Here is a 23,219-nt window from a genome sequence, read left to right on the forward strand (position 1 = left end):
GGTCTGTATAAAGAAGAATCTTGTATCTTTTATGTTAAAGCCAGAAACTGAGTCTTATCCTATTTGCTTTCTTTCCTCCTAGTTTTACTAACATAAGAACCTCTACACCTTTGCTACTGCGTCTTGTTCCCTCCTTGTTCCCTTGCCCACTTTTAGCCACCTGGGCCTTTTGCTTTATGCTATCCTTACCAGCTACGACCATCGTTGACTAATAGAAGCCTTGCTGTTGAGGTCTACGGGAGGTTAAAGGTAACCTCTTTGCAGTGATTCTGTGCCATGTTTGCTATGCCAGAAACCAGAACCGCCAGCCACCTACTGTGGTGGCCTATCCCCAGAACCTCAAGTATTGGGGGGGGTGCTGACCTTGAGAGCGTAGGGCTGGACGCTGATAGTCATAGGATCTTCTCCTTTGCAGACTGAAGTGTTGAGATGGCAGTCAACAGGAGCCCGACCATGATGGATGGAAACCACCCAGTAAGTTGTACATGTTTGAGGCAATTAATGGGGACCTAAGGGAGGGGAACAAGAGTAGGCAGGGAGTATAGGTTTAGGGATTCAATAACAGAATATATGCAGGTTATATTACTATTCCTGACTATGAGGAAATTATCTTGGTGTCTCAAAAAGTTTCACCGCGGATAATGTCTGATTTGAATTGATATCTGCAAGGTACTTAAAGAAGGTGGTAGAGAAATACTAGCTGGAAATATGCTTTTTAAAAAATCATTCTACAATTATATTAGTTATCATAGTAAAAAAAGTTTTAAAAATAGTACTATGGGATTTTAGAACTAGAAAGGACCTTAGAGAACATCATCTTCATTTTACGGATGAGGAAACTGAGATCTAGAAAAGTGGAAATAACTTGCTTACGCTCAAACAGGTAGTAAGTTGACAGATTTTGATCCCAGATCTTCTAACTCCAAATCCCTTTCTACTGTACCGTAATATAGCTAGTGTTAAGTGATTTAATGTCACCAGATTTAAGTATCTTTAAAGTATCTCTGAACTTGTTACACAAAATGCTTCAACACTTAGAAGAGTGTATTGCCAGTGACCAGTAAGTTCTCTATGATTCAGACTCACTTCATGTCATTTGTGGAAATTCAAAATTATGTCCCTGAAATAGTGTTCTTCCTTATCCTAAAGTTAACCCTAAAATACCATTTTTCTTATAAATGCCACAAAGAACCATAGACTGATGAAGCTGGAAAGAAACTGAAAACACCTGGGCTAGCCTGGCTTCAGCTTTAGTCAGGTAAACATCATTCAGAATAGGAGGTTCTGTTATCCTCTTAGCACCACTTTATATTTTGGCTCTATCACAAATAATTCTTCTCAGCTATGTCCAAAATTTCAATTTAAGGTATCCCAGGTAGTATTTTCTTGCTTATATACATATAATTTTCTAGTGTCTGATATACCCCAGGGAGAGGGAGCTATTTTTTTTTTTAGTTCACTCTATTCTATAAATGCCCAAGATACTTTCCTCATAAACACATAAAGTACTTGGAAATAAGTCATCTAACATATCTCTGCTTGACAGATATATTTCTTCTCCCTTCTAGATCAGGAAAGTACAGAAAGTTCATGTTAATCTCTTAAACCCAACATGTGACTCTGCCTGCCCTGTTCTAATCTGCCTAGATTGTCCAAGGTGCCTGGCCTCAGGCTGCTTGACAAAATAATTTTATCACTATTCATTTTAACACTATTGTGGTCATGCTTCAAACAAAAGGAAAAAAATTGTGACTGAGAAGCACATATGTGTGACTATGTTATAGGAGAGATGGTCCCAAGCCCACATAGCCTATGGAAATCATAGCATTTCTCTGAAGACTTACATTTAGTTCTTCCCAGTTGAGGGATAGAGATGCAGCAACTTCAGAATCAAGTTCAGTAAAAATGAAAAAAGAAGAACAACTCACTGAATATGTAGTATAAGGAAAATTGTTTCTTTTCCATTTGGGTAGAGTCTATGGCAAGAAAGGGATTTGCACCATTATCTAGGAGTCTAACCAACCTTGGCTGGTTGGCTTGTTGGATTAGTGTGAGAAGGACATTCTAGCATTAAGGATCCTGTTTTCAACCCTCAGGCCCCTACAATTTGAACCTGAGTCTGTTCTCTATTTCACCACCATAAAAGATAATTCAATACTACTCCTATGACTGTTTTGATTAAAGACTCAGTCTTCATCATCAAATGCCCTCTAGTATATAGTGACACGTAGATAGAAAGATTAATTAAAGATATTCCGTTGCCAATGAAGCTTACTTTTTGAGTGCAGCACCTCTGAGTTTATGATTATGCTAATATGTTCTCTCCCACTACTATGCTGTTAAGAATATGAACGCAGACATAGAGCTCAGAGCTCTCATCTTCCTGAATGTTAGGCATATGGGGGAACAGGAGGTATGAGGCAAAGTTTTACCATCAACTAGATGGTACAGTCATTTGTATTTTTTTTTACAACACCTTTATCTTAAGTTGTCCTGATTTTCAAAATAGGAAAAAGAGCAGAAGATTTTGCTAGTGGACTGGAAGGTTGGGTGTTGTTGGTCATGGAAAGCTTTCTGAAAAAGATGTACTTTTATTTCAGGTGAAAGGAGGGAAAAAATATAGCTTGGCTATTTGACAAAGAGAGGCTGACTTTTGCTGAAAACCTGGGCTGTAACTAATAGGGCTTTTACGTTCATGTGTACCATCTTACTTTCTCTACCCATGCTCTTCCTTCATGTAATGAGTGGGTTGCCCAGAAGTCCCGGGCATGATAACATTTTTTCTTCCCTTGCTTCTGACACTGACTCTTCAGTTATTCCAATCTTATATAAGGAAAAGGTGAGCATGAAGTTCTGCTGACAGAAATGGAGGGGCAGTGAGAGAGAGAGAGGGGGAAAGAGAGGGGAAAAGAAGGAAATCTTTAATGCTTCCTTTCCTTTCTAGGAGCAGGAAAATGTACTCCAGAGAGTCTTTCAGTTGCCTGTGGTAAGTGGCACCTGTGAGTGTTTCCAAAAGACCTACACCAGCACCAAGGAAGCCCATCCACTTATGGCCTCTGTGTGTAATGCCTATGAGAAAGGTGTACAAGGAGCCAGCAACTTGGCTGCATGGAGCATGGAGCCTGTGGTCCGACGGCTGTCAACACAGTGTGAGTTGTAGGGAGCTGGGGCTATCTATCTGTCTGAATTTCATTACTCAGCCTTCAGAGAATACTTTACTTCCACTGACATTTCCACCAAGCAAATGTTTTGGAAAGGTGGAGTGGGAAGAGATCTGTGTACACTGGATAAGAGAAGATGCCAGTTACCAACAAACCACTGATTTAAGCAATGCACCCATTGAGAGCAATGAGGCAATGTTGAGCCTGGCATAGATTCAGAGTCTATAGTTCCAGCCCTAGAAAATTCATAAGTTATATAAGTATTAAAGAGTCCACTATTCTCTCTACATTGAACAGAATTTTTACTTAGATTTCAGTAGGTCCAGCACCTCTCACTCTCTTGAGAGATGTATCTTAGAGACCTTCAGAGGTCAGCAATAAGAAGAGAGTCAGACTCAAAGACCTTGGCCCTGGGCCCAGGCCTCTATGATCTTGCATAACATTTTAGGCAAGATTTAACAGTAGAAAGACCAGAATTTTAGAATACTTCAATGGACCAAGCAAATTTTTGTTTCAATTGACATTCCTGGTCCAATGAATAAGAATTCCCAGGGCATTGCATTAAGTTCCTTCACTCCTTGGGGAGTATGCAGCCCTGACACCTCACAGGCCAATGAAGAGAAAACTTTCTAAAGGGAATATCTGTTCACCAGGTTCCCTTCTAGCCTTCAATCCTCAAGCCTCCACCACTATAGACAAAAGACCTTTTTCCAATCTATCATATGTCCCCAAAGCTGACCTAGAAATGAAATAGCCTCAGGGTGATCCCTCCCGGCCCTAGATCAATCTCAGGCCAAAGGATCCCAAGGAGATGGTATTACTTGGGATTAAACTCTAGGGTTCAGGTCTGTTCATGAAGATGACAGGTGTTATGTGATATGTGATTTGGCAATGTTCTGTAGCCTTATATCTCTCCCAATAAACTCCGGTTTCTCAAAGTAAGGTGGATTTGTTAACTTCAGTGCTGTCTGTTTTTTGCTTCAGTCACAGCTGCCAATGAGCTGGCCTGCCGTGGATTAGACCACCTGGAAGAAAAGATTCCTGCTCTTCAATACCCTCCAGAAAAGGTAAGGAAATCTCTTCCCCATGCTTTGTATCTCACATCCTGCTTCCTTTTCAGGCAATCAGACCACTTCACTCCCAGTTTCAGAATTAGTTTCTTCTATTTCCTGAAGAACTGATAAAATGATGTTTGGATTGGAGTGGGGGTAGGGAGTGGGGAGGAGAGAGAATTGTTAAAAGATTCAATTTTCATCCATGGAAATATCATCTCATTGAAGCCTAGGGATGGAACCCTATTATCTCTTTGACCCTATGTTTCTCAGATTGGGTGTTTGTGTGAGTTTTCCATGGCTTCTATAACTTTGTTTTGGTCAATTTAACAGAAGGCAGTAGTCCAGTTTGGCTGGAACAGAGAGTATGTAAAGGGGTATACTAGGGCTTAAGTCTAGAGAAGTAGGGTAAAGGTAGGTTGTGAGGCTTTGAATGCCAGGATCAAGAGTTTTAAATTATTTGGTAGATAATGGGGAATCACTGAAAGTTTTTGAATAGAGCAATGGCAGTATGTTAGGAAGACTACTAGGGCAACAGCTTGAAGGATATATTGGAGAATGGATAGACTAGAGTCAGGAAGGCCATTAGAAGGCTATTATAAACGTCCCAACAAGAAGAAATAAGGGTGTGTACCAGGGTAATTGCAGTGGGAGTGGAGAGGAGGGGCCAATTGTGCAGACCTTGCAGAGATAGAAATGCTAGTACTTGGCAACTCCTTGACTGTCAATGAGAGCTGAGGCTCAAGAGTCAAAGGTGATTCAAAGTTTATGAGCCCAGATGACTGGGGAGATAGTGCCCCTTAAGGCTATAGTTTAAAATAGGCAAGATCCCCTAGAAGCTGAGATCCATGTTCTTGAAATTTGGTTCTTTTGGGGTCCTAGGGAAAAGAAGCTAGGTAGTATGTCTATGGTTGTCATAGGAGAGGGATGGATCCATTTTCCTGCTAAAACCACATGTCTAAAACTTCATCCAAATGCTAGGGTCTTTGAAATATGGAACAGATAAGAGATGCTCTGAGCCTTCCATGCCTGAGACCTTTACAAAGAAAATCCTCCTTTATTCAACAAATAGGTATTAAGTATTACCATGTGCAGTATGGTATAGTGCATAGAGCAGTGAACTCAGAGACAAGAGGACCTGGGTTCAAATCTGCCTCAGATACTTACTAGTTGGGTAACGCTGGGTAAGTCACTTAACCTTTCTCTGCCTCAGTTTCTCCAATTGTAAAATTAATAGGTTGAATTTGATTACTTCTAAGGGCCGTACCAGCTCTAAATCTTTATAATCCAATGATCCTGCTGTGCTCATAGTAGGAGAGATACAAAGATATGACATAATCCCTCCCCTAAAGTAGTTTACACTCTAGTATGGGAGTATGGTAGCTGTACAGATAAATGCAGTACAAATTAGGATTTGGCAGGTGCATGAAAACAATATAAGATGCTCTAAAATAAAATTTTAAAAAATATTTTTGAGGGTGATTTTTGGTGCCCTTTCATCTGCTTACAGATTGCTTCTGAACTAAAGGAAACTATCTCCACCAGGATCCGAAGTGCCAGAAACAGCTTCAGTGTCCCCATTTCCAGCACTTCAGATAAGGTCCTGGGGGCAGCTTTGGCTGGCTGTGAGCTTGCTTGGGGCATGGCACGGGACACAGCTGACTATGCCTCCAGCACCCGGGTGGGTCAGCTGGCAGCTGGAGGGGCAGACTTGGCCTTAAGCAATCTTGAGAAGGTGGTGAACCATTTGATGCCAGCACCCAAAGAAAATCCAGGTATCCAATGTCTAGAAAGCTGAGCAGGGGTCGGGGGAGGCAGGGAGACTAAGATAGAAACTAAGCAGAAACAGTCTGCTGCAGAATGCCAGACTCTCTCAGCTCCATGAAAATCAGAAATGATGTGGAAAGGTTAGGGAAGTAGGACCTTTGAGATGGAAGGAACTTTAACTATTACCCATCATTTTACAAATAAGTTTATCTATTCTACTAGCCTGGATTCCATTGTGCCTGAAAAGCTGGGACCAGGGAGCAAGGTTTCAGAGAGGAATCAGAATATAATAGAAAGATTAGCAATCTGGTGTCATTCTGCCATTGTAGAGCCCCTGTAACTGTGTTAATTTCTCTGAGCCTCAGCTTCTTCATCTGCAACAATTACGGAGTTAGATAGCATGATCTCTAAGGATGCTGCCAGCTCTCAAGTTACTATGAATATAACTTGAAAGAATAAAATGTGGAGTCCTCAGATATTTATCTAATATGCTTGAAAATTATACAATGTTAAATAAAGCCTAAGAAATTTTAGAAAGCTTCTAGATCAACTCTTTCATTTTGCAGATGAAGGCCCAGAGTGAGAGTGATCTGAGGCCCAGAAAGTGGGAGTGATTGGTCTAAGATCACATATTATTAAGATCGCATCTCAAGTTAGTGGCAAAATAGAGACTGCAATCCAGTACCCAATTCATCTATCTTTCTCTTAGACTAAGGGTTCTTCTTTTGTGTCATTGGCGCCTTTGGCAGTATGATGAAGCCTATGGATCCCTTCTCAGAATAATGTTTTTTAAAAAATAAAGTAAAATAATTGGCTCATAAAGAAAACCAGTCATCAAATAGTTATCAAAATATTTTTTTAAATTATAGTAATATTTCTAGCAGATTTAATAACAATCAGCAATTTTAAGTAGCAATGAGTATTGGTGATATTTTGAAATATCTGCAACCACTGTAATGTAATATAAAAAATAATATTACTATAGTTTGTTGCCTACATTCATAATTGTTGGAAATGTTAACTTCAGTTAGAGATTAGTGAAATAAAGATTTCGTTTTTTTCCCATTCAAGTTTACAGTTGGCCCGGTTCTATCCATAGACCTATTGGGGTCCATGGACTCCAGGTTAAGAACACCTTTCTTAGACTGTGCTGCTTTCCAAAAGGATATTTTTACTTCCAGATATCCTGGATCCACTTCTCACCATTCATCTGGTTTTTCTTTTCTCCTTCTACCCCAATTCTAACTCAGCCACGGTCCAGGAGTGCCCTAATCCTTCCCAACTCCAGCAGAAGCTGCCAAGGCCAAAGCCCAGCTTCCTTCAAAGAATTGGAACTTTAACCAACACTGTCTCCCAGCACGTTTTTCAGACGTCAGTCCAGACCCTCCGCTGGGGCCATGCATTAGCCAAGTGGATTCCAGGTGTGGCCCCATTGGTGAGTTTCCATTTCGTCACCAGGTCAGTCAGCCCAAGAATTGGTATGCACAACTCATCTCTCTTTATCTGCATTGCTCCTGCTTTCTACCCCCAGTCCCTCAATCCTAGGTAGACCCTCCCAAAATAGAGAGCTCATTCTCCAATATGGACTGGGAGCTCCTGAACACAAAGGCTTGTTGGGATCCTAAGATCAGAGGATTTAAAACAGGAAGGAACCTTAGAGGTTTTTTTACAGATGAGCCCAGCAAAGTTAAGTTCTTTGCTCAGGATCCTAATGGTAGTAATTAGTAGAGTCAGGATTTGAACCCAGGGATTGGTGACTCTGAAAATCTAACTTTATTTCTTGATGTGGTACTCAGGGAGATGGCCAGTCCTCTGAGCAAGGGTAGGGGAAGGAAGTGAGAAAGGTGAATAAAAGGTGGGCACTGCTACCGTGTTAAAATGATATTTGATAATAGCTCACATTATATAATCCTTGACTGTTTTAAAAATGCTTTCCTTACAGTGACTCTATAAGGAAGATAAACCCTATGAGGAAGAATAGAAAATATTAGTATCCTTATTTTATAGATGAGGAAACTGAAGCTCAGATAAGGAAAAGGATTTGCCTCAAAACTGCTTAAAATATATTTCCTTTTTTAAAAATCTGAACTGTCTTTGAAAATCTATTTATGTACAGTTGTATTTATATATGTGTACATACATACTAGGTGGTGCAATGGATAGCGCATTGGCCCTGGAGTCAGGAAGACTCAAAAAACTCAAGTTCAAATCTAACCTCAGAAGCTTACTAGCTGTGTGACCCTGGGCAAGTCACTTAACCCTGTTTGCCTCAGTTTCCTTATCTGTAAAATGAGCTAGAGAAGGAAATGGCAAATCACTCCAGTATCTTTGCCAAGAAAACCCCAAAATAGGGTCATGGGAGAGTTGGATATGCCTGAAACAATTGCACAACAATAACAAATACCCATGCCCTTCCACAAACGAATATTTACTTTGGAACTTAGAAGTTCTGTGTAGTTCTGATTCTGGGTATCAGGAGGATTGGCAAGGTCTGTAAGCTCTTTGGGGGTCATTGCCCCTTCCTCTTCCTCCCTCTTGACCCCCTTTTCCTCCTCAGTGCACATCCTCACTCACCCACTGTTGTTTGGCCTCCTCACAGAGCAGTATGGCCCAGTGGGGTGTGTCAGCTGCCCTGCAGGTGGTGTCAAGACCCCGATCCACATCAAGGGGAAATTGGCAGTACAACCAGGCTCAGGAAGAGGAGGATGACAAGGAGGAGGAGGAGGAAGAAGAAGAGGAGGAGGAGGAAGAAGAACCTGAAGTGAAGAAGGAAGAGAACAAACTAAATGAGGTGAAAAGAATGAGCCAAGGAGAGCTGTGTCTTTTAGGGCAGGGAAAGGGGGAGGAGGAGTGGGCCCGGGAGGGCCAGGCTAATTAGGTTTAGGATAGAAGGAATATGGTTGGCATTTCAAATCTAGCATTGTTTCCACTGCACACCAAACTGCCTCACCTGGTTCAGCCCCTCATTTTACAGATAAGGAAAGGGGAACCCAGAAGGTTAAGTGACATGCTCAAAGATACATGAGTAGTAAATAGCACAGTCAGGATTTGAATCCAGTCTCTTGACAGTTCAGATTCAAAGCCAATGAATGTTCTTTCCATTATCATTGCCTCGTCAATCATCACCTTTGCCTCTTGACCCAGAAGTGGATTTATGCTTCCCTAATCCCACAGAGAGATGTCCACAGAATGAGGTGGGAGTATAAGGAGTCAGTGGGTACAAGATGGAGGTACATAAGCCTGGGAGCAAAAATAGTTACTTATAGCTCTGGTGAAGAAGGTCTAGAAGATGTATGTGATGAAGAGTGTCTGGATGGAATGGAGAGTAGTAGGGTGTTCAGGGGTCAGGGATTCACAGTGAAGTTACTAACATGAGTTCTTGCTCACAGACCATGCCCAGTAACCAGAGCCTCTTAGGTAGTGTGGTTCACACTTTGCAGTCCGCCTACTTGACCACTGTCTCCACTGTAAAGTGGGCACCCTTTGCCATCTGGAACAACACCGCTGGAAGACTGCTTCACCTCACTTCTGGTCAGGAGACCTTTGCCAAAGGCAGGGCAATGTCATTATCAGATGCCCTGAAAGGTGTTACAGATAATGTGGTGGACACAGTGGTGCATTATGTACCGGTGAGTAGTCCCCTGTGGCCACTCCCATCCCAGGAGGCCTGGCGAAAGCCCAGTGTCTACTGGAAGGATGAGCAGTCCTGGGGGGAAGGGACGATGCTGAGCCTAAGCCCAGTTGAACACGGGCATTGAGGGCTGAGTGCCAAGTCTTGAGGTCAGTTTGGATATTAGGGTCGGGTCCTCTAATAAGGCCTGGAGAAAGAAACAGAAGGATCTGTTCAAATCTCAGTTCTCATTAACTAATTTAGGAAAATTGAATTATGGCATCATAGAATTTTAAAACCAGAAAATATCTTAGATCGATATTCTATTGCAACTTTCCCTCTTTCAGTTTCAAATTCCTCATTTGTAAAATAAGGGAGTTGGCCTAGATGATTTTAGAATTCTTCTTGGCTCTGTGATTCTATATTTAACAATTCTTCATGTTTAGACTCCCTCTTTCCTTTTTCTTCTTCCCCTCTCTGGCTCATAGGACTGAGGATCATTTGGAGCGGCAGTCAGGGCCCCCTTGTGGAGACTGGAAGTCAGCCCCAGGAGTCTCTGGGAAAAGCAAACCAAGCATCTCAGATCAGGGAACATTGTAGATTGTGAGAGCTAGAAGAGACTTTGCCCCTTTGTCATTTTACAGATGGGGAAATAGAAGCCCAGAGTCATTAAGTGAGTTGTCCAAGGCCACAGGAATATAAATCGAGAGCTGGAAGGGACCTGAGAGGTCATAAAGCCCAACTCTCTCATCTTACAAATCAGGAAGCAAAGGTGTTAAACGACTTCCTGAAGGCCACAGGCAATAAGTAGCGAGGTCAGGTCCTCTGATTTCTTCACTGCACACCCTTACACAGAGTCAGTGGGAAAGCTAGGACTAGATTTCTAATTCTCCTGATTCTCAGTCCATTGGGCCACAACCAAAACCTCCTGAACTCTGTGGCCCCCAAACTGAGGCCTAGTGCCCCAAGAAGCTCCTCTCCCAGCTTCTGTTGGAATGCTTTAAGAGAAAAGTAAAATTAAAATCTCCTCCTCATCTCCTTGCCAGGTAGAGTCATACTTCCTGTGCTTGAATTCTCTAGGTGCCATGCTGTGCCCTCTTCCCTCCCCTTTGTTCTGATTCCCTACCATGGCTTTATGGTTAATAGCTAGCACTTTAAGGTTTGCAAAGCACTAACATCTGTTGTCTCATTTGATCCTCTCAATAACCCTGAGAGATGCGTGCTAATTTATTCCTATTTTACAGATGAGGAAACTGAGGCTGAAGAAGGCCAATAGGCTTGCTTATATTATTATTATATTATATTATCATAGAGCTACTACGTGTCTGAGGCAGGCTTAGAACTCAGGTCTTCCTGACCCCTTGTCTTCATTCATTGTGACAATTAGCTGCTCTACTTTCAGACAAAACTGGGATTTTTAATACAGATATAATTGCAAAGGAAAGCAATTCATCCAGAGGCTGCCCCAGAGACGATATAAAGCACTATAATGTCAATTCTAGGTGTTATTAAGCTGTCAGGAAATACTACTGAGCAGACTATCCTTTCTGAGAAAGGATCTGTGGTGACAGTAATGTCCTAATGGGTTTATGGAGAACTTCCGAGGGACTTTTGCTACCCTGGAGACCTTCATCTTGGCTCCTGTAAAACCTCAGAGGTGGAGGGGCTTTAGTGGTCATCTAAAGTTACAGAAGCCACCCAGGACCATTTTCAAGCATTTTTAATAACTAGGAAGTTCTTCCAAGCAGCCCATGGCCATGGCCAGCAGCTGTGTCTGGGGCCTCCCTGGTGTTTTCAGCCCTTCTGTGACTTTACCATTGATCCTGACCAAAAATCACTTAACCTTTGAGTTTGTTTTCTCACCTGTAAAACAGGGATGGTAATAATATGGGCCCTATGTACATATGAAAGTTATGAAGAAAATGCTTTGTAAAGCCTAAAGTGCTATAGACATTTGAGCTATCTATATACTCTACAATGCCTTGCGCTTTGCAGATGCTCAATAAATGTAAAGTGAATTTAAAAAATATTGAACCTAACATAACTGAAAGAGTTCAGTAAGGAGGGAAAAGTAAAGAAGATGGTGAATTCAGGTGAGGATTATCAAATTTAAGGCCCTACTCTCTAACTTTGAGCCCTGGCTCTTCAGCTCCCCAGGTTGTCACTGATGGAGCCAGAGAGTGAGTTTCAGGACATAGATAACCCTCCATCTGAGACTGATCGAAGTGAAGGTGCTAATTCACCCACCCCTGAGTTCCCAAGCAAACTACAGCACCGGGGAAGCCTGAGGAGTACCCGGAATTGCAATGCTGTCTCCTTCCTAGGCCTAGAAGACAAACTCTTTACCCAGCAGAAAGTGCTGGACCAGGTGCCCCAGCAGCGCAGCTCCCTCCATCGTGGTCCCACCTTTGAACCTGAGACACCTGCCACCAGCCGCTCCATGTTTTCTTCCTACCACCGAGAGAAACCCACCCGCCGTGTCAGTGACAGCGTCTACCGGCCCAGCGTCATGGAGCCCATCTACAACCGGATCCACCACAGCCAGCTTTACAAGAAGAACTGACCCATGCCAAGGTCCCTGCAGAACCAGGCCTTTTTTGGTGCCCTCAGTTGGTCCCACTGGTTATTGCTCATGCCCTGCTACCATTGCCACTCCCAGTTTATTCCTGCTGCCTCCACAGAGAAGAGCAAAGCCTGGATTCTAAGAGAACTCAATCCAGTGACCTCTGCATTTGCTTACAACCTACCTACTCATTCATTCCTTTGGCAGAATCCTAGATATTCTAGTAGAGATGGATTCCCCCTCTCCCTGCCTGCTTGCCAGAAGCATACCACCAGCATTGAGGCCAACCTGAGGGCAAAAGCTGAGGGTTTCTGGGGTTGGAGCCATCAAAACCAAAGAGTGAGATGAGGGCCATAGACTCAGCACATCGAGGAGCTCCCAGGCTGACTGAATCAGATCTAAATATGAAGAATGAGATTGGTGGAGTAAGGATATTTGTGTTTTTAAACTTGCCCCATCCATTTAAATGGGAGTTGCGCCCTTCAGAGTAGTGCTCTTGGGAGCTGATACAGTCTTCCAGGGGTGGAACCCTTGCTCAAACACATTTAGAACTTTTCTTTGGCAATAGCCTCTAGCGCCTATTTGCAGCCACACGAGGAAGCCAGCTTTCCTCTCTGTATAGTCATACCTCCCTAATAGGAACCTAGATGAAACTTTGGAAATCATCTAGTCCAACTGGCTTATCTTACAGATGAGTATTTAAATGGAGGCCCAGGGAGGGTGAGTTACTAGCTCAAGGTCACATAGGATGTAGACCCAGATCATTTGATTCAAAATCTACCTCCCTCTTACTTTTGACCCCAAATTGTGTTTCCCACATGAATCATCTATCAGACTTGGCTTCAAATGACTTATGGCTATTTCTTAAAATCAAATCCATTATGGAAGGAGGAAAGGTTTGTCACCAATGAGGTTATTCAAAAGGATGTGTTGCAAGCTCTGAAGAGAATTCCCAAAGAACTGTCCTCAAAGTGTTCTGAGCAATGGCAGCATGTGTTGGAATAAATGTGTGGACTTTCCAAGGGACTTCTTTGAGGGAGACTATACTCATTTGGTTATGTAAAGCGTAGGACATTGGTTTAGAAAAAAAAAGTGCCATGATTTGATAGTCTCACCTTAGCTAGTAACCCTTCCTTCCATTGCATATGGGTTGGAGGCTGTTTATAAACATGTTTCTTTATCTATTAAAATAACCCCTACCTTTTCAGGTTTTCCTTTTGCATTTTGATTTCAGGGTTATCCAAGGGCAGAGTGATGAAAGAAATGACCACTTGGGTTCTTTTCCACCCTGTTCTTCTATTATGCACAACCACAGTGAATCCCAAACCATTTTCTTTATTGTTACCTTAGCTACATCACTGGAATTTGCGCTAATCCCCATAGCACCTTTTCCCTAAGCTTCTTCAGACTCTTCTTACATTGACCCTCACTGATGCCTCCTGCATGTATATATATATTTTGCTAAATACAAAAGTCCCACCCCCGTGCAACCCATGAGAATTCCCTGGTAGAGGGAAGCAGTTTCAGAAGTGTTCCTGCAAATTGACTTAGTTACCTTGGGGAGAGCTTGAGTGTGATTACTTTGTGGGCCTTCGTTCACTATCTTTGGTACCTCTAGGCCTCAGAGACACCCAGTCTGTGCCCAGCGGTCTGACGTAATTCCTATTTAATTACTTCTATGCAGCGTGTGGAGACAGAGAAGCTATATGCACCTGACTGTGGAGACAAGAGGTAGGGACAAGGATAGATTGGGAAGGGAGTGATCAGAGACTCTGAGGGGATGTTGGCAACACTCTTAGTCTGATCCTAAGAAAGATGGAGATCATTTCCCATTGCCAAGTAGGGAAGAGTGTCAAGCAATCCAAATATGGAGAGGGTAGCTTGGGCAAAGGACAACAGAAGAAAGAGTAAATGGGGAGTGAAAGAAGAGGAGGGCAAGAAGAGCTGTCAGTTAGGAGACATGCATGGGTTTCCCTGAGACCCTTTAGAATATGAGAAAAGTCTTCGGAGAGGTTCTCAAACCGCATCTCCCCTCTTACCTCTTTCCTTGTCCTTTGTATGAGAGGCCCAGGCAAAGTGAAAAGGTGGATCTAGTCTAGGATATCAGGAAAGGTGGAGAGATTCTTAGCTTTTCATCATAGGGAATGGGAAAACCAACATCCAAGAAGACAGACACCTGTATCACATCCTGGGTCTGTTCTCAGCAAAAGTCCCGAGCATGTGTCTCTTCATATGCTGCACGGTTGTATCACAGTTCATGGAAAGAAATGCAACCAACAAACATTCCTTTGTTCCAGGGAACCACTTAAAACTAACCACTTTTCAGTCTCCAAGCCACCTTCTGCTGCTCCATCTCTGTGGGAAGACTTCAGGCTCCTCCCCTCCACCCCTCTGCCATCCTCCTGGGATCGATGCTAGAGACTGTCCTGGGCAGCAGAATCTCCCTACCTATAACTACTCCTGTGCCTCAAGTATTATAGATGTACAATAAACACAACATAATAAGCTACTGTACAATAAACATTCCTGTTGGCTTGGCTGTGGGTCTCCCCTGTCTCTTTCTCCTACATCTTACTGGGGGGGGTGGGGGGGGGTCAGGCCAGCCTAGGGCTGCAAGACTTAGTCTCTTCATCTTCCTGAGCTGCCCAATTTTACAAAAGCCCTTGGAAACATTTCTTATTTGTAGAATGTGGCTGAATTGCTCTTCCAGGATCTCACTCTTTTGCTGAGTAAATCAAGCCCAGAAGCACATGACCCTCAGAGGATTTTCCTATCCCAGTAGAGGCCTCTCTCTGCCCAAGTCCTTGTGTATGAGAATGGGCTCTGGAAGGCATTAATATTCTTCTGGTCCAGATTAGCAAGATGGTTGAGGGACCTTAAGACCATTGTCAACTGTGGGGTTATTGGAATTGCTTATTTTTATGTAAAGTGTAGTTTGAGGGGCCTGCTGAACAACCTCTCTTCAATTTTCTGAAATTCCCACCAGTAGAAATTAATTTCTTCACTATCTTTCCTTGAAAAACATAAATATCTCTAGCAGGTTTAGCACCTTAGAGTTGATGAGATTAGCAAGTAACTTAATAAGGCCCTGAAGGAATGACATACCCCATTGCTAATTTTTTAAATGGGATGGAGAAGGGAAAGTTAGGATCCAAGGAGGCCTGATTTTGGTGGGACTTGGCTGTGACAATCTGTAGAACGCCAAGAGACAGACAACACAAAAGCATTGAGTGAGAATGGGAATAGAGAGGGTGAAAGATGACCAACTGGGAGGGACAATGATAAGTTTTGTCTACTCCACAATTTTGCCATGGTTGGCCATAACTAAAGGACTCTCGAATGGAGAGTTGGTCACTGGGGACAGTGGCTAGCTACTTAAGGGCCCCAGGTTTGGGCCCTGGGAGTTCTCATTGGTAGGAAGCAGCAGACTCTGGGATATGAGCAGGAATATCAAAGCAGGGTGTTTTGCCTGTCTTCAACAGCGCTCCTGAGATTCCCAGCAAAAAGCACCCCATTGAGGTTAGCAACTGAGGGGCAAAAGGACCCCAGGAGTCAGGGGAGAACAGAAGGGGACTTCTACAAGCTGCGATTAGGCAACTTGATGCCAACTGACAAATGCTGGATGTGTGTGTATGTAGTAGATCTGGTCACCAAAAACCTTTGAGGGTAAACATTCCTGGGATCCTGCTATGACAGGGACCTGTGAACTCTGACCTGTGAGTGTTGTCCCCTTCCTCCCCAAGTCATTATGGACAATGAGAAATTCTCCATCATAGGGAATTTATTCTACAATCACAAAACACAACTTCACAAAGATCCAGCCTCTGGGGCTTACAAACCTGTATCAGAACTAGAAGGGATGTTAGTGATTATAGGTCCCATCCCCTAATTTGAGAAAAGCAGAAACTAAGGTCCAGAAGATGGCTTTCCCGAGGGCAGAGAAACATGGCTAGGTTTTAAGGTCAGTTCTCTTACTCCAAATTCACTTCTAATTCCACTGTGCCACACTGCATTGCCTTTGACTTCAGGGGCAGTCGTACTGAGTATCTGTACTAGGCTACAAAGGATCCTAAATATGAAGGACCCCAGACAGGTAAGAACCACTGATGCCACATCTCCCAATTAGTCTTTGCTAGAGTTTAGGAAAGTGGGATCATACCTAGACAAGATGGCCCATGGGCTTCATAACAGGCTCAATTACAAGCCAATTCTGATCTAGAAGTCAGTACCATCTTGGTTGGAATGATGGCATATTAATCTGGGAGAATGTAAACTAACTCTCTAGAGATGGTAGTTGAAAGTGGTGGAGTGGGCACTGGGTACATGAATTAAAAGCTCATTGAGGGCAGGGAATGAGCACTCTATTTCTTTTCTACTACCTTATCCCAGTCCCAGACAGTACTCTCTACATAGTAGGTGCTTATTAAATGTGTGACTGACTAAGATAACTTACGAGGAGGGAAACTGATGCCAGGTGAACCAGCTTAGAAGGAATCGGTTCTCTTTCGGGCAAATACTGCTGACATACTCTTAACAATACCTCGGATCCCAATCCCTCTTCGGGGTGGCAGTCGAGCCTGCCAGAAGTGCTGGGCCAGCCCCTGGAACACCATAAGGGCTCCATGAGAGGCCTCAGCTGCTGATACCTCATAGAAGTCACAGTTCAGGGTGAGAGCCAGAAGCCGCCCTTCCTCAATGGAAACTGCCCGGTGGTGGCCTAGGTCCCTCTTATTGCCCACAATGATGATAGGCACCTTCTCGGGGCTCTGGCCCTCCCTGGCTACCTTAATGAACTGCACTTTGGTGGGAAGGATGTGGAAACTGGCCCTATCACAGATGCTATAGACCAAGATGAAGCCATCCGCCCACTGGATCCTCTTCTCTTCTGTGGAGTCCTGGTCGGCCTGATCCTGAGAAGAGGAACGAGAGAAGTTGAGGTTGAGTATTGAGGCTAAAGAACCACTAAGAAGGTGAATCTGTGGATCTAGGGAAGTCTTAGATGCTACACTTCCTCTTTCCTGAGACACTGGCCAAGGGCAGGTAGTGTTTCTAAGTTCTTCTTTCCTGGTAATTCATCATCTGTCAACATAACTGGGGTAGCTAGGTGGTGCAGTGGATAGAGCACTGGGCTTGGAATCAGGAAGACTCATCTTCATGAATTCAAGTCTGGTCTCAGACACTAGCTGTGTGACCCTGGCCAAGCCACTTAACCCTCTTTGCCTCAGTTTCCTCATCTGGAAATGGCAAACCACTCCAGTATCTTTGTCAACAAAACCCCAAATGTGGTCACAATCAGGCATGACTGAAACCACTAAAAACTGCCTTGCCTGAGCTCTTTGGTTTTATGATATGTATATACTTGGAAGCAAAGCTGAAACTAGGAAACTGAGACTATCAATCTATATCTTAATAAACACCCTCCCCTTTCCCAAGATATTTTATTCCCAAGGTCCATGTTACAGAAGTTTCTGGAAGAGTTCCCCTCCAGTGCCCCTTTCTCCTTATCCCCCCTCCTCTGCAAGGGCCTTTCCTTTGCAATTGCCTGCCATTTAGAATTTATTTATCTTGCATATAGTTACATGACATACATAGTTATTGGCATGCTGTCTCCCCCATCATGACGTGAGCTCTTTGAAGTCAAGGACCTTGTTTTTCCTTTTCTTTACATCTCCAGTGCTTAGCACAGAGCTTGGCACATAGTAAAGGCTACAAAATGCTTGTTGATTGGCAGAACTGCAGAGTAGAAAAGAACCTTAGGCGTCTAATCAGAGAACATCAGGGCTAGAAAGAACCTTTAAGGTCATCTAATCCTAGCTCTTCATTTTACGGTTGGGAAAACTAAAGCCAGAGAAGATAAATGTCTTGTCCGAGGTCATACAACTAGTTAGTGTCAGAGACTGGGACAAAAACATTGCATCTTGGGCACCCAAAGTCAGGAGCTGCCAGAATCTCTGAGGAGAAAACCTGCTCTGATGTGCACATCATAGAGATCAACAGCTCATGCCTGTCTACACAGCTCCTCATGAGGCATGACTGGGTTGTCAGCTGGGGCAGGGGGCATCATGAAATAATAACCGACTTTTTTTAAAGTGCTTTAAAGTTTGTAAAGCACTTTACATATGTTTCCTCATTTGAGCCTTATGACTACCTTATGAGATAGACTACAAAATACCATTCTCCCCACTTTAGAGAAGGGGAAACATCTTTAAAGAGGCCAAGTTATTTGCCCACAGTTACTGAGCTAGCAGGAAAGAAGATTTGAGCCCAAAGTCTTCTTGACTGCAATGTACTAGGCAAGAGCTATAGGCTTAAGAGATTGCTCTACGTGGCAGATGCATCAGGCCTGTCTGGTAGTCTCACTCTCTTGTCCCCTAGGGCCCAAGATGAAACTTCTGTTGGCCTCTCTTTCCACCAAGGAAGTGTTGATTCCTACTTGTGAGAGTATACTTACATGGGAACTGGGGAAGTCCCAGATGTGGAAGAGAATTTTCCTGCCCTCCACATCCAAGCTTCGGCTGTAGATTGATTCTGTGCCAGAGAACAAAAGAGACCATGTTTTTCAATCTCAGAAACCTTCTCCATCAAGACTCTTTTCCTTTTCCATTACCTTCTCATCCCTACCACACAGATTCCAGGTTATCTCCAGTTCCGCCATCTCACCAAGGCTGGAGAGGAGAATGTGAGCATGAAAGGAGCACAAGATTTGGATATTGTAGGTCCAGAGGAAACAACATTCTCTCTACAATATAGCATTTTTATTGTCTCTAGTAATATGCAAGCTCCTTGAGTAGTTCCTACTACTCATTTCTTTGTCTTTGTATCCCTCCTAGCCAGTGCGATACCTAGCATGTAGCAGATACTTAATAATTCACGTTGTATAGTGTTCTATTCAGAACTGTAAAAATAATCGTCTGGCATCAATGGTGGTGAATCTTTGTTCTCTGAGAGGATTTTAGTTTTGGAAATAGCCAAAAGTAATTTGGAGCCTGAATAAGGTGGTAATCAACCTGCCAAGCCAAACCAAGGTCTGTCCATAAAGGAAGGAGATATCTAAGGTTCCTGAACGTGTTCTGGAGTCTCCCGAAATATTTAGTAGCTGTGCTATTGGGATGAGCCCATAGCTTTCTTCTCTAGAGGATGACTCTAAGAGTGATAACACTCATTTGAATATATCCAGTTATGTTGACCAATTCCATTACCTTATACTCATGTTTCTTTCCTTCCCTCTCCATGACAAGGAAACCTTTATGACACTGGCCTGGATTGGTCACTAACCCACTGGGGAAGAGTAGATCCTCCAAACAGAGACTCCTCCAGACAGGTGGGATAAATAACTCAAAGGAATGGCTCAAACGGGTGATAGAACTGGTCATATGACCAGGATAGAGGCAGTAAAGACGGGACAAGGGGGAGCAGGACTGCCAGGGAGGACTGAGCATGCTGATACTAAAGGAGATGAGGAAAGGTTCATGTGCTTATGGAAGTGCTGAGTGCCTCTCAGACTCTAGTGCTAGATGTCTGGGGCAGCTGCCAGTCTAGAAAAATAAATGAGAGAATCCTAACCATGGAGAAGAGACAGAGCACAGGAAGCTGAAGAAGTAGAGATGGAGGTCTCCAGAGGAGGGGGCTTCCTGAGCTCAGAGGGAAGGTGACAAAAGGCCTTGAGCATGATGAGAGTCTCGTTAGTCTCACTAGCAGCTTAGTCCCCAGGAGGGTCATAATTAGGGCTGGACACCGGAGGCTGTGCCAATTACCACTTCTGTCACTTCCTCATCCAATTAACCAACAACTCCCAATATGTTAAGTGGGCCATGTTTTCCGCCCTGAACATGGAGGAAACAATCAGCAGCATCTGCCCAGCAACAACCAGGCCAGGACTCACCCAGGTCGCCATATTCTCCAATGAATCGTCGGGTCAGGAAACGAACAGTCAGGGCTGCAAGGCAAAGGGAGACAGAGGGAAGACCCTTGGTCGGGGAGAGAAGCCAGTCCTGGGAGAATACAGCATCCATATTGCCTAGAGGACCCTAGTTCACTCTGACGCCAAGCACCGAGAAAGCTGTCTGTATACCTAGGTCTTGCTCCCAGAAGGGTACCTGTTGGGTGCTAGCTGAACATTGGTCCAAGTGACTATCAGTGGTTGAGCCCTGGGCTAGATGCATTGGCAGTAACCAAGGTTTAATCGTCCAGGTAATATTTACACTTCTCTGCTAGGGGCACCAGGCAGATAGTCAATTTGCCAACAGATTAATCTCACCCAATACCAGAGGCACTCAATCAGCCTTCCCCTTCCCATGTTCTGCCCCCAGTACCCTTTCCTGGTATGGAAGAAGCATAAGGATCTAGATTTGTGTAGGATAGAGGTTCTCACCTGACTTCCCAACGTTTTCTGCTCCCATCACCAACACATTGGCTTCCATGGTAAGAATGGTGGGATCAGGTGTCTCAAACAAGGTCCTGCACTCCAGGGTAAAGCTGGCACTTCGGCGCAAGGGGAACCGGAGGACCATTGGGAGAGCCAGCCTTGCCCTTCTGCCTGGGCTGCTGAAGAGACTGAAATGCAGACTCCCTTCCTGGCCAGGACACAGGTAATCAACATGGGTCATACCATTTCAGGGAGGGTGGAAAAGTGAACAGGAAAGAGGGGGAGGACACATACAGAGCACTTATTATTAGATAAGACTCCCTCAGAGTATGTATACAGAGGGCACAGCCCCATGCAGAAGACACCTAGCAAGTATACACCTAGAGTGGGCATGCTTGCACACCAGGACCTCCTGCCACCCCCATGGTGCTTACAATCTGTAGTCCTAGAAATGCTGAGGTCAGCTAGGAGAGGGGCACTGGAGAAGAAAGAGGACAGTGGGCAAAGAGATCTTGAAGGTTCACAGGATTGGCACTATCCCTAGGGCCCTGTGTTTGAGGGGTAGGGGACCTTGGGAGTGGAGAGGAACATGGTGTGGGCATTTGACTGACATCTGAGAGGCAGCTAGAGGGGAAGAACACAAAGGAGCTTATTAAAGGACTGAGGTTTTATACATATATACACACATATATACTCTATCTAGAGAGAACATCTACTTTATCTACCCTCATTGAGGCAAATAGTCAGGACCATCCCTTTCCTCTTCTTCCCGGCCCACCTCCTTGTGACTTCTCTTCCTGTAATTCAGCTCTTGATTTTCATTTAAATATCATGTTGTGTGAGCTATAGAAAGATGGGACTAGACAGACACACAGTATGCTTTATTCTGGGGCTCTGTCCCTCCAGGGATAACATGGGCACCCAACCATCCCAGCAGTTGCCCTGGGCCCTATAACCTGGGCCCATTATCTTTTTTACTGGCCCCAACCCACCCCAGCTATCCATGTGGTCCACGTGGTTTATGAAAAGATGAGGTTTTTGGGGTGGTGTTGGTACCTCCTAAGGAGATACCCTTTTTCTGTGGTCATTACAAGGCAGTGGGCTGACCATGCTTCTTCTTCCTTTCCTCTTTTTATCCCATAAAAAGAATATTTGCTTTGGAATCAGAGCACCTGGATTTGAATTCAAGCTCTGCTAATTCTTACCTTTGTGTACCTTCTTCAAGACTCTCTCCTCCCTCCAAACCATCCACCACAAGCTGCCAAAGGGGTTCCTCTAAAGGACAGTGCGATCATGTTATGGTCCTACTCAATAAACTCCCATGGTTCCCTATTATCTCTAGAATCTAATATAAACTTCTCTGTTTGGCATGGGAAGTTCTAGTTCTATCTTTCCAGTCTTAATACTCCTCTTTACGCAATGTCAAACATATCTAAAAACTCATCCAGTCTCTTCATTTCACAGATGCAGGAAATGGAGGTTCAGAACTGAACAGAATACTCCAGATGAGGTCTGATAAGGGAGAGTACAGTGGGACTATCATAATCCATATTCTTTTTTTTTTTTTAAGAATCTTAGAAATCATGGAATCCAACCCTTTCATTTTCTTTTTTAAGTTGGGGGGTGGAGGCAAGGCAATCAGGGTTAAGTGACTTGCCTAAGGTCACACAGCTAGTAAGTGTCAAGTGTCTGAGGTCAAATTTGAACTCAGGTCCTCCTGACTCCAAAGCTGGGGCTCTATCCACTGAGCCACCTAACTGCTCCTATAATCGATATTCTTTTTTTTTTAATTTTTAAAATAAATTTATTTATTTTTAGTTTTCAACATTTACTTCCACAAGATTTTGAGTTCCAAATTTTCATCCCATCTCACCCCTCCCCTCACCCCAAGATGGCATGCATTCTGAATACCCCTTCCCCTAGTCTGCCTTCCCTTCTCTCTCTCCCCCCCTTTTTTTATCCCCTTCCCCTTCTATTTTCCTATAGGGCAGGATAGATTTCTGTACCCCATTTCCTGTATTTCTTATTTCCCAGTTGCATGTGAAAACATTTTTTTTAAACATGTGTTTTCAAAACTTTGGGTTCCAAACTCTCTCTTCCTCCCTCCCCACCCACCTCTACTGAAAAGGCAAGCAACTCAATATAGGCCATACATGTGCAGTTATACAAAACACTTCCATAGTAGACATTCTGTGAAAAACCAACTCTATTTCTCTTAATCCTATCCTGTTCCCCCATTTATTCTATTCTTTCTTTCGACCCTGTCCCTCCTCAGAAGTATTTGTTTCTGATTACCCCCTTTCCCAATCTTTTTTCCTCTCTATCATCCCCCTATTCTCTTGTCTCCTTCCCCCACCATTTTCCTGTCGGGTAAGACAGATTTCCACACCCAATTGAGTGTGTATGTTATTCCCTCCTTAAGTCAAAGCCTATGAGAATAAGATTCACTCATTCCCTCTCACCTTCCCCTGTTTTCCCTCCACTGTAAGACCCTTTTCTTTTCTGTTTTTTTTTGTCAGATGATTTACCCCATTCTACCTCTCCCTTTCTCCTTCTCCTAGTATAATCCTCTCTCACCCCTTAATTTTATTCTCCAGGTATGACCCCTTCATCTTCCACTCATCCTGTGCCCTCTAACTATCTATCTATCTATCTATCTATCTATCTATCTATCTATCTATCTATCTATCTATCTATCTAT

The 23,219-nt window shown here is 43.6% G+C and overlaps 2 protein-coding genes across 2 annotated transcripts in view; one reads left to right on the forward strand and one right to left on the reverse strand.

Annotated features, from left to right (window-relative positions):
- Positions 1 to 429: 429 nt before the first annotated feature.
- PLIN1 (perilipin 1) lies at positions 430 to 12,153 on the forward strand. Its single transcript, XM_027852185.1, has 8 exons — positions 430 to 474; positions 2,945 to 3,149; positions 4,146 to 4,228; positions 5,724 to 5,988; positions 7,231 to 7,415; positions 8,580 to 8,771; positions 9,370 to 9,609; positions 11,740 to 12,153. Exons 1-8 carry the CDS (start codon positions 430 to 432, stop codon positions 12,151 to 12,153), a joined length of 1,629 nt encoding a protein of 542 aa, XP_027707986.1.
- A 3,822-nt stretch (positions 12,154 to 15,975) lies between these two features.
- The window catches only part of LOC114035757 (ras-related and estrogen-regulated growth inhibitor-like protein), a 14,519-nt gene continuing 7,275 nt past the window's right edge, over positions 15,976 to 23,219 (reverse strand). The window contains exons 2-5 of the mRNA XM_027852105.1: positions 20,525 to 20,726; positions 20,036 to 20,089; positions 18,605 to 18,681; positions 15,976 to 17,063 (exon numbers count right to left, since the gene is read on the reverse strand). Coding sequence (XP_027707906.1) covers positions 16,638 to 17,063; positions 18,605 to 18,681; positions 20,036 to 20,089; positions 20,525 to 20,663 — 696 coding nt within the window. The 5' untranslated portion in view covers positions 20,664 to 20,726 and the 3' untranslated portion in view covers positions 15,976 to 16,637. The remainder of the gene's footprint in view (positions 17,064 to 18,604; positions 18,682 to 20,035; positions 20,090 to 20,524; positions 20,727 to 23,219) is intronic.

This window comes from Vombatus ursinus, unplaced genomic scaffold, assembly GCF_900497805.2.
Source record: "Vombatus ursinus unplaced genomic scaffold, bare-nosed wombat genome assembly UNPS02009205.1, whole genome shotgun sequence".
Lineage (NCBI taxonomy): Eukaryota > Metazoa > Chordata > Mammalia > Diprotodontia > Vombatidae > Vombatus > Vombatus ursinus.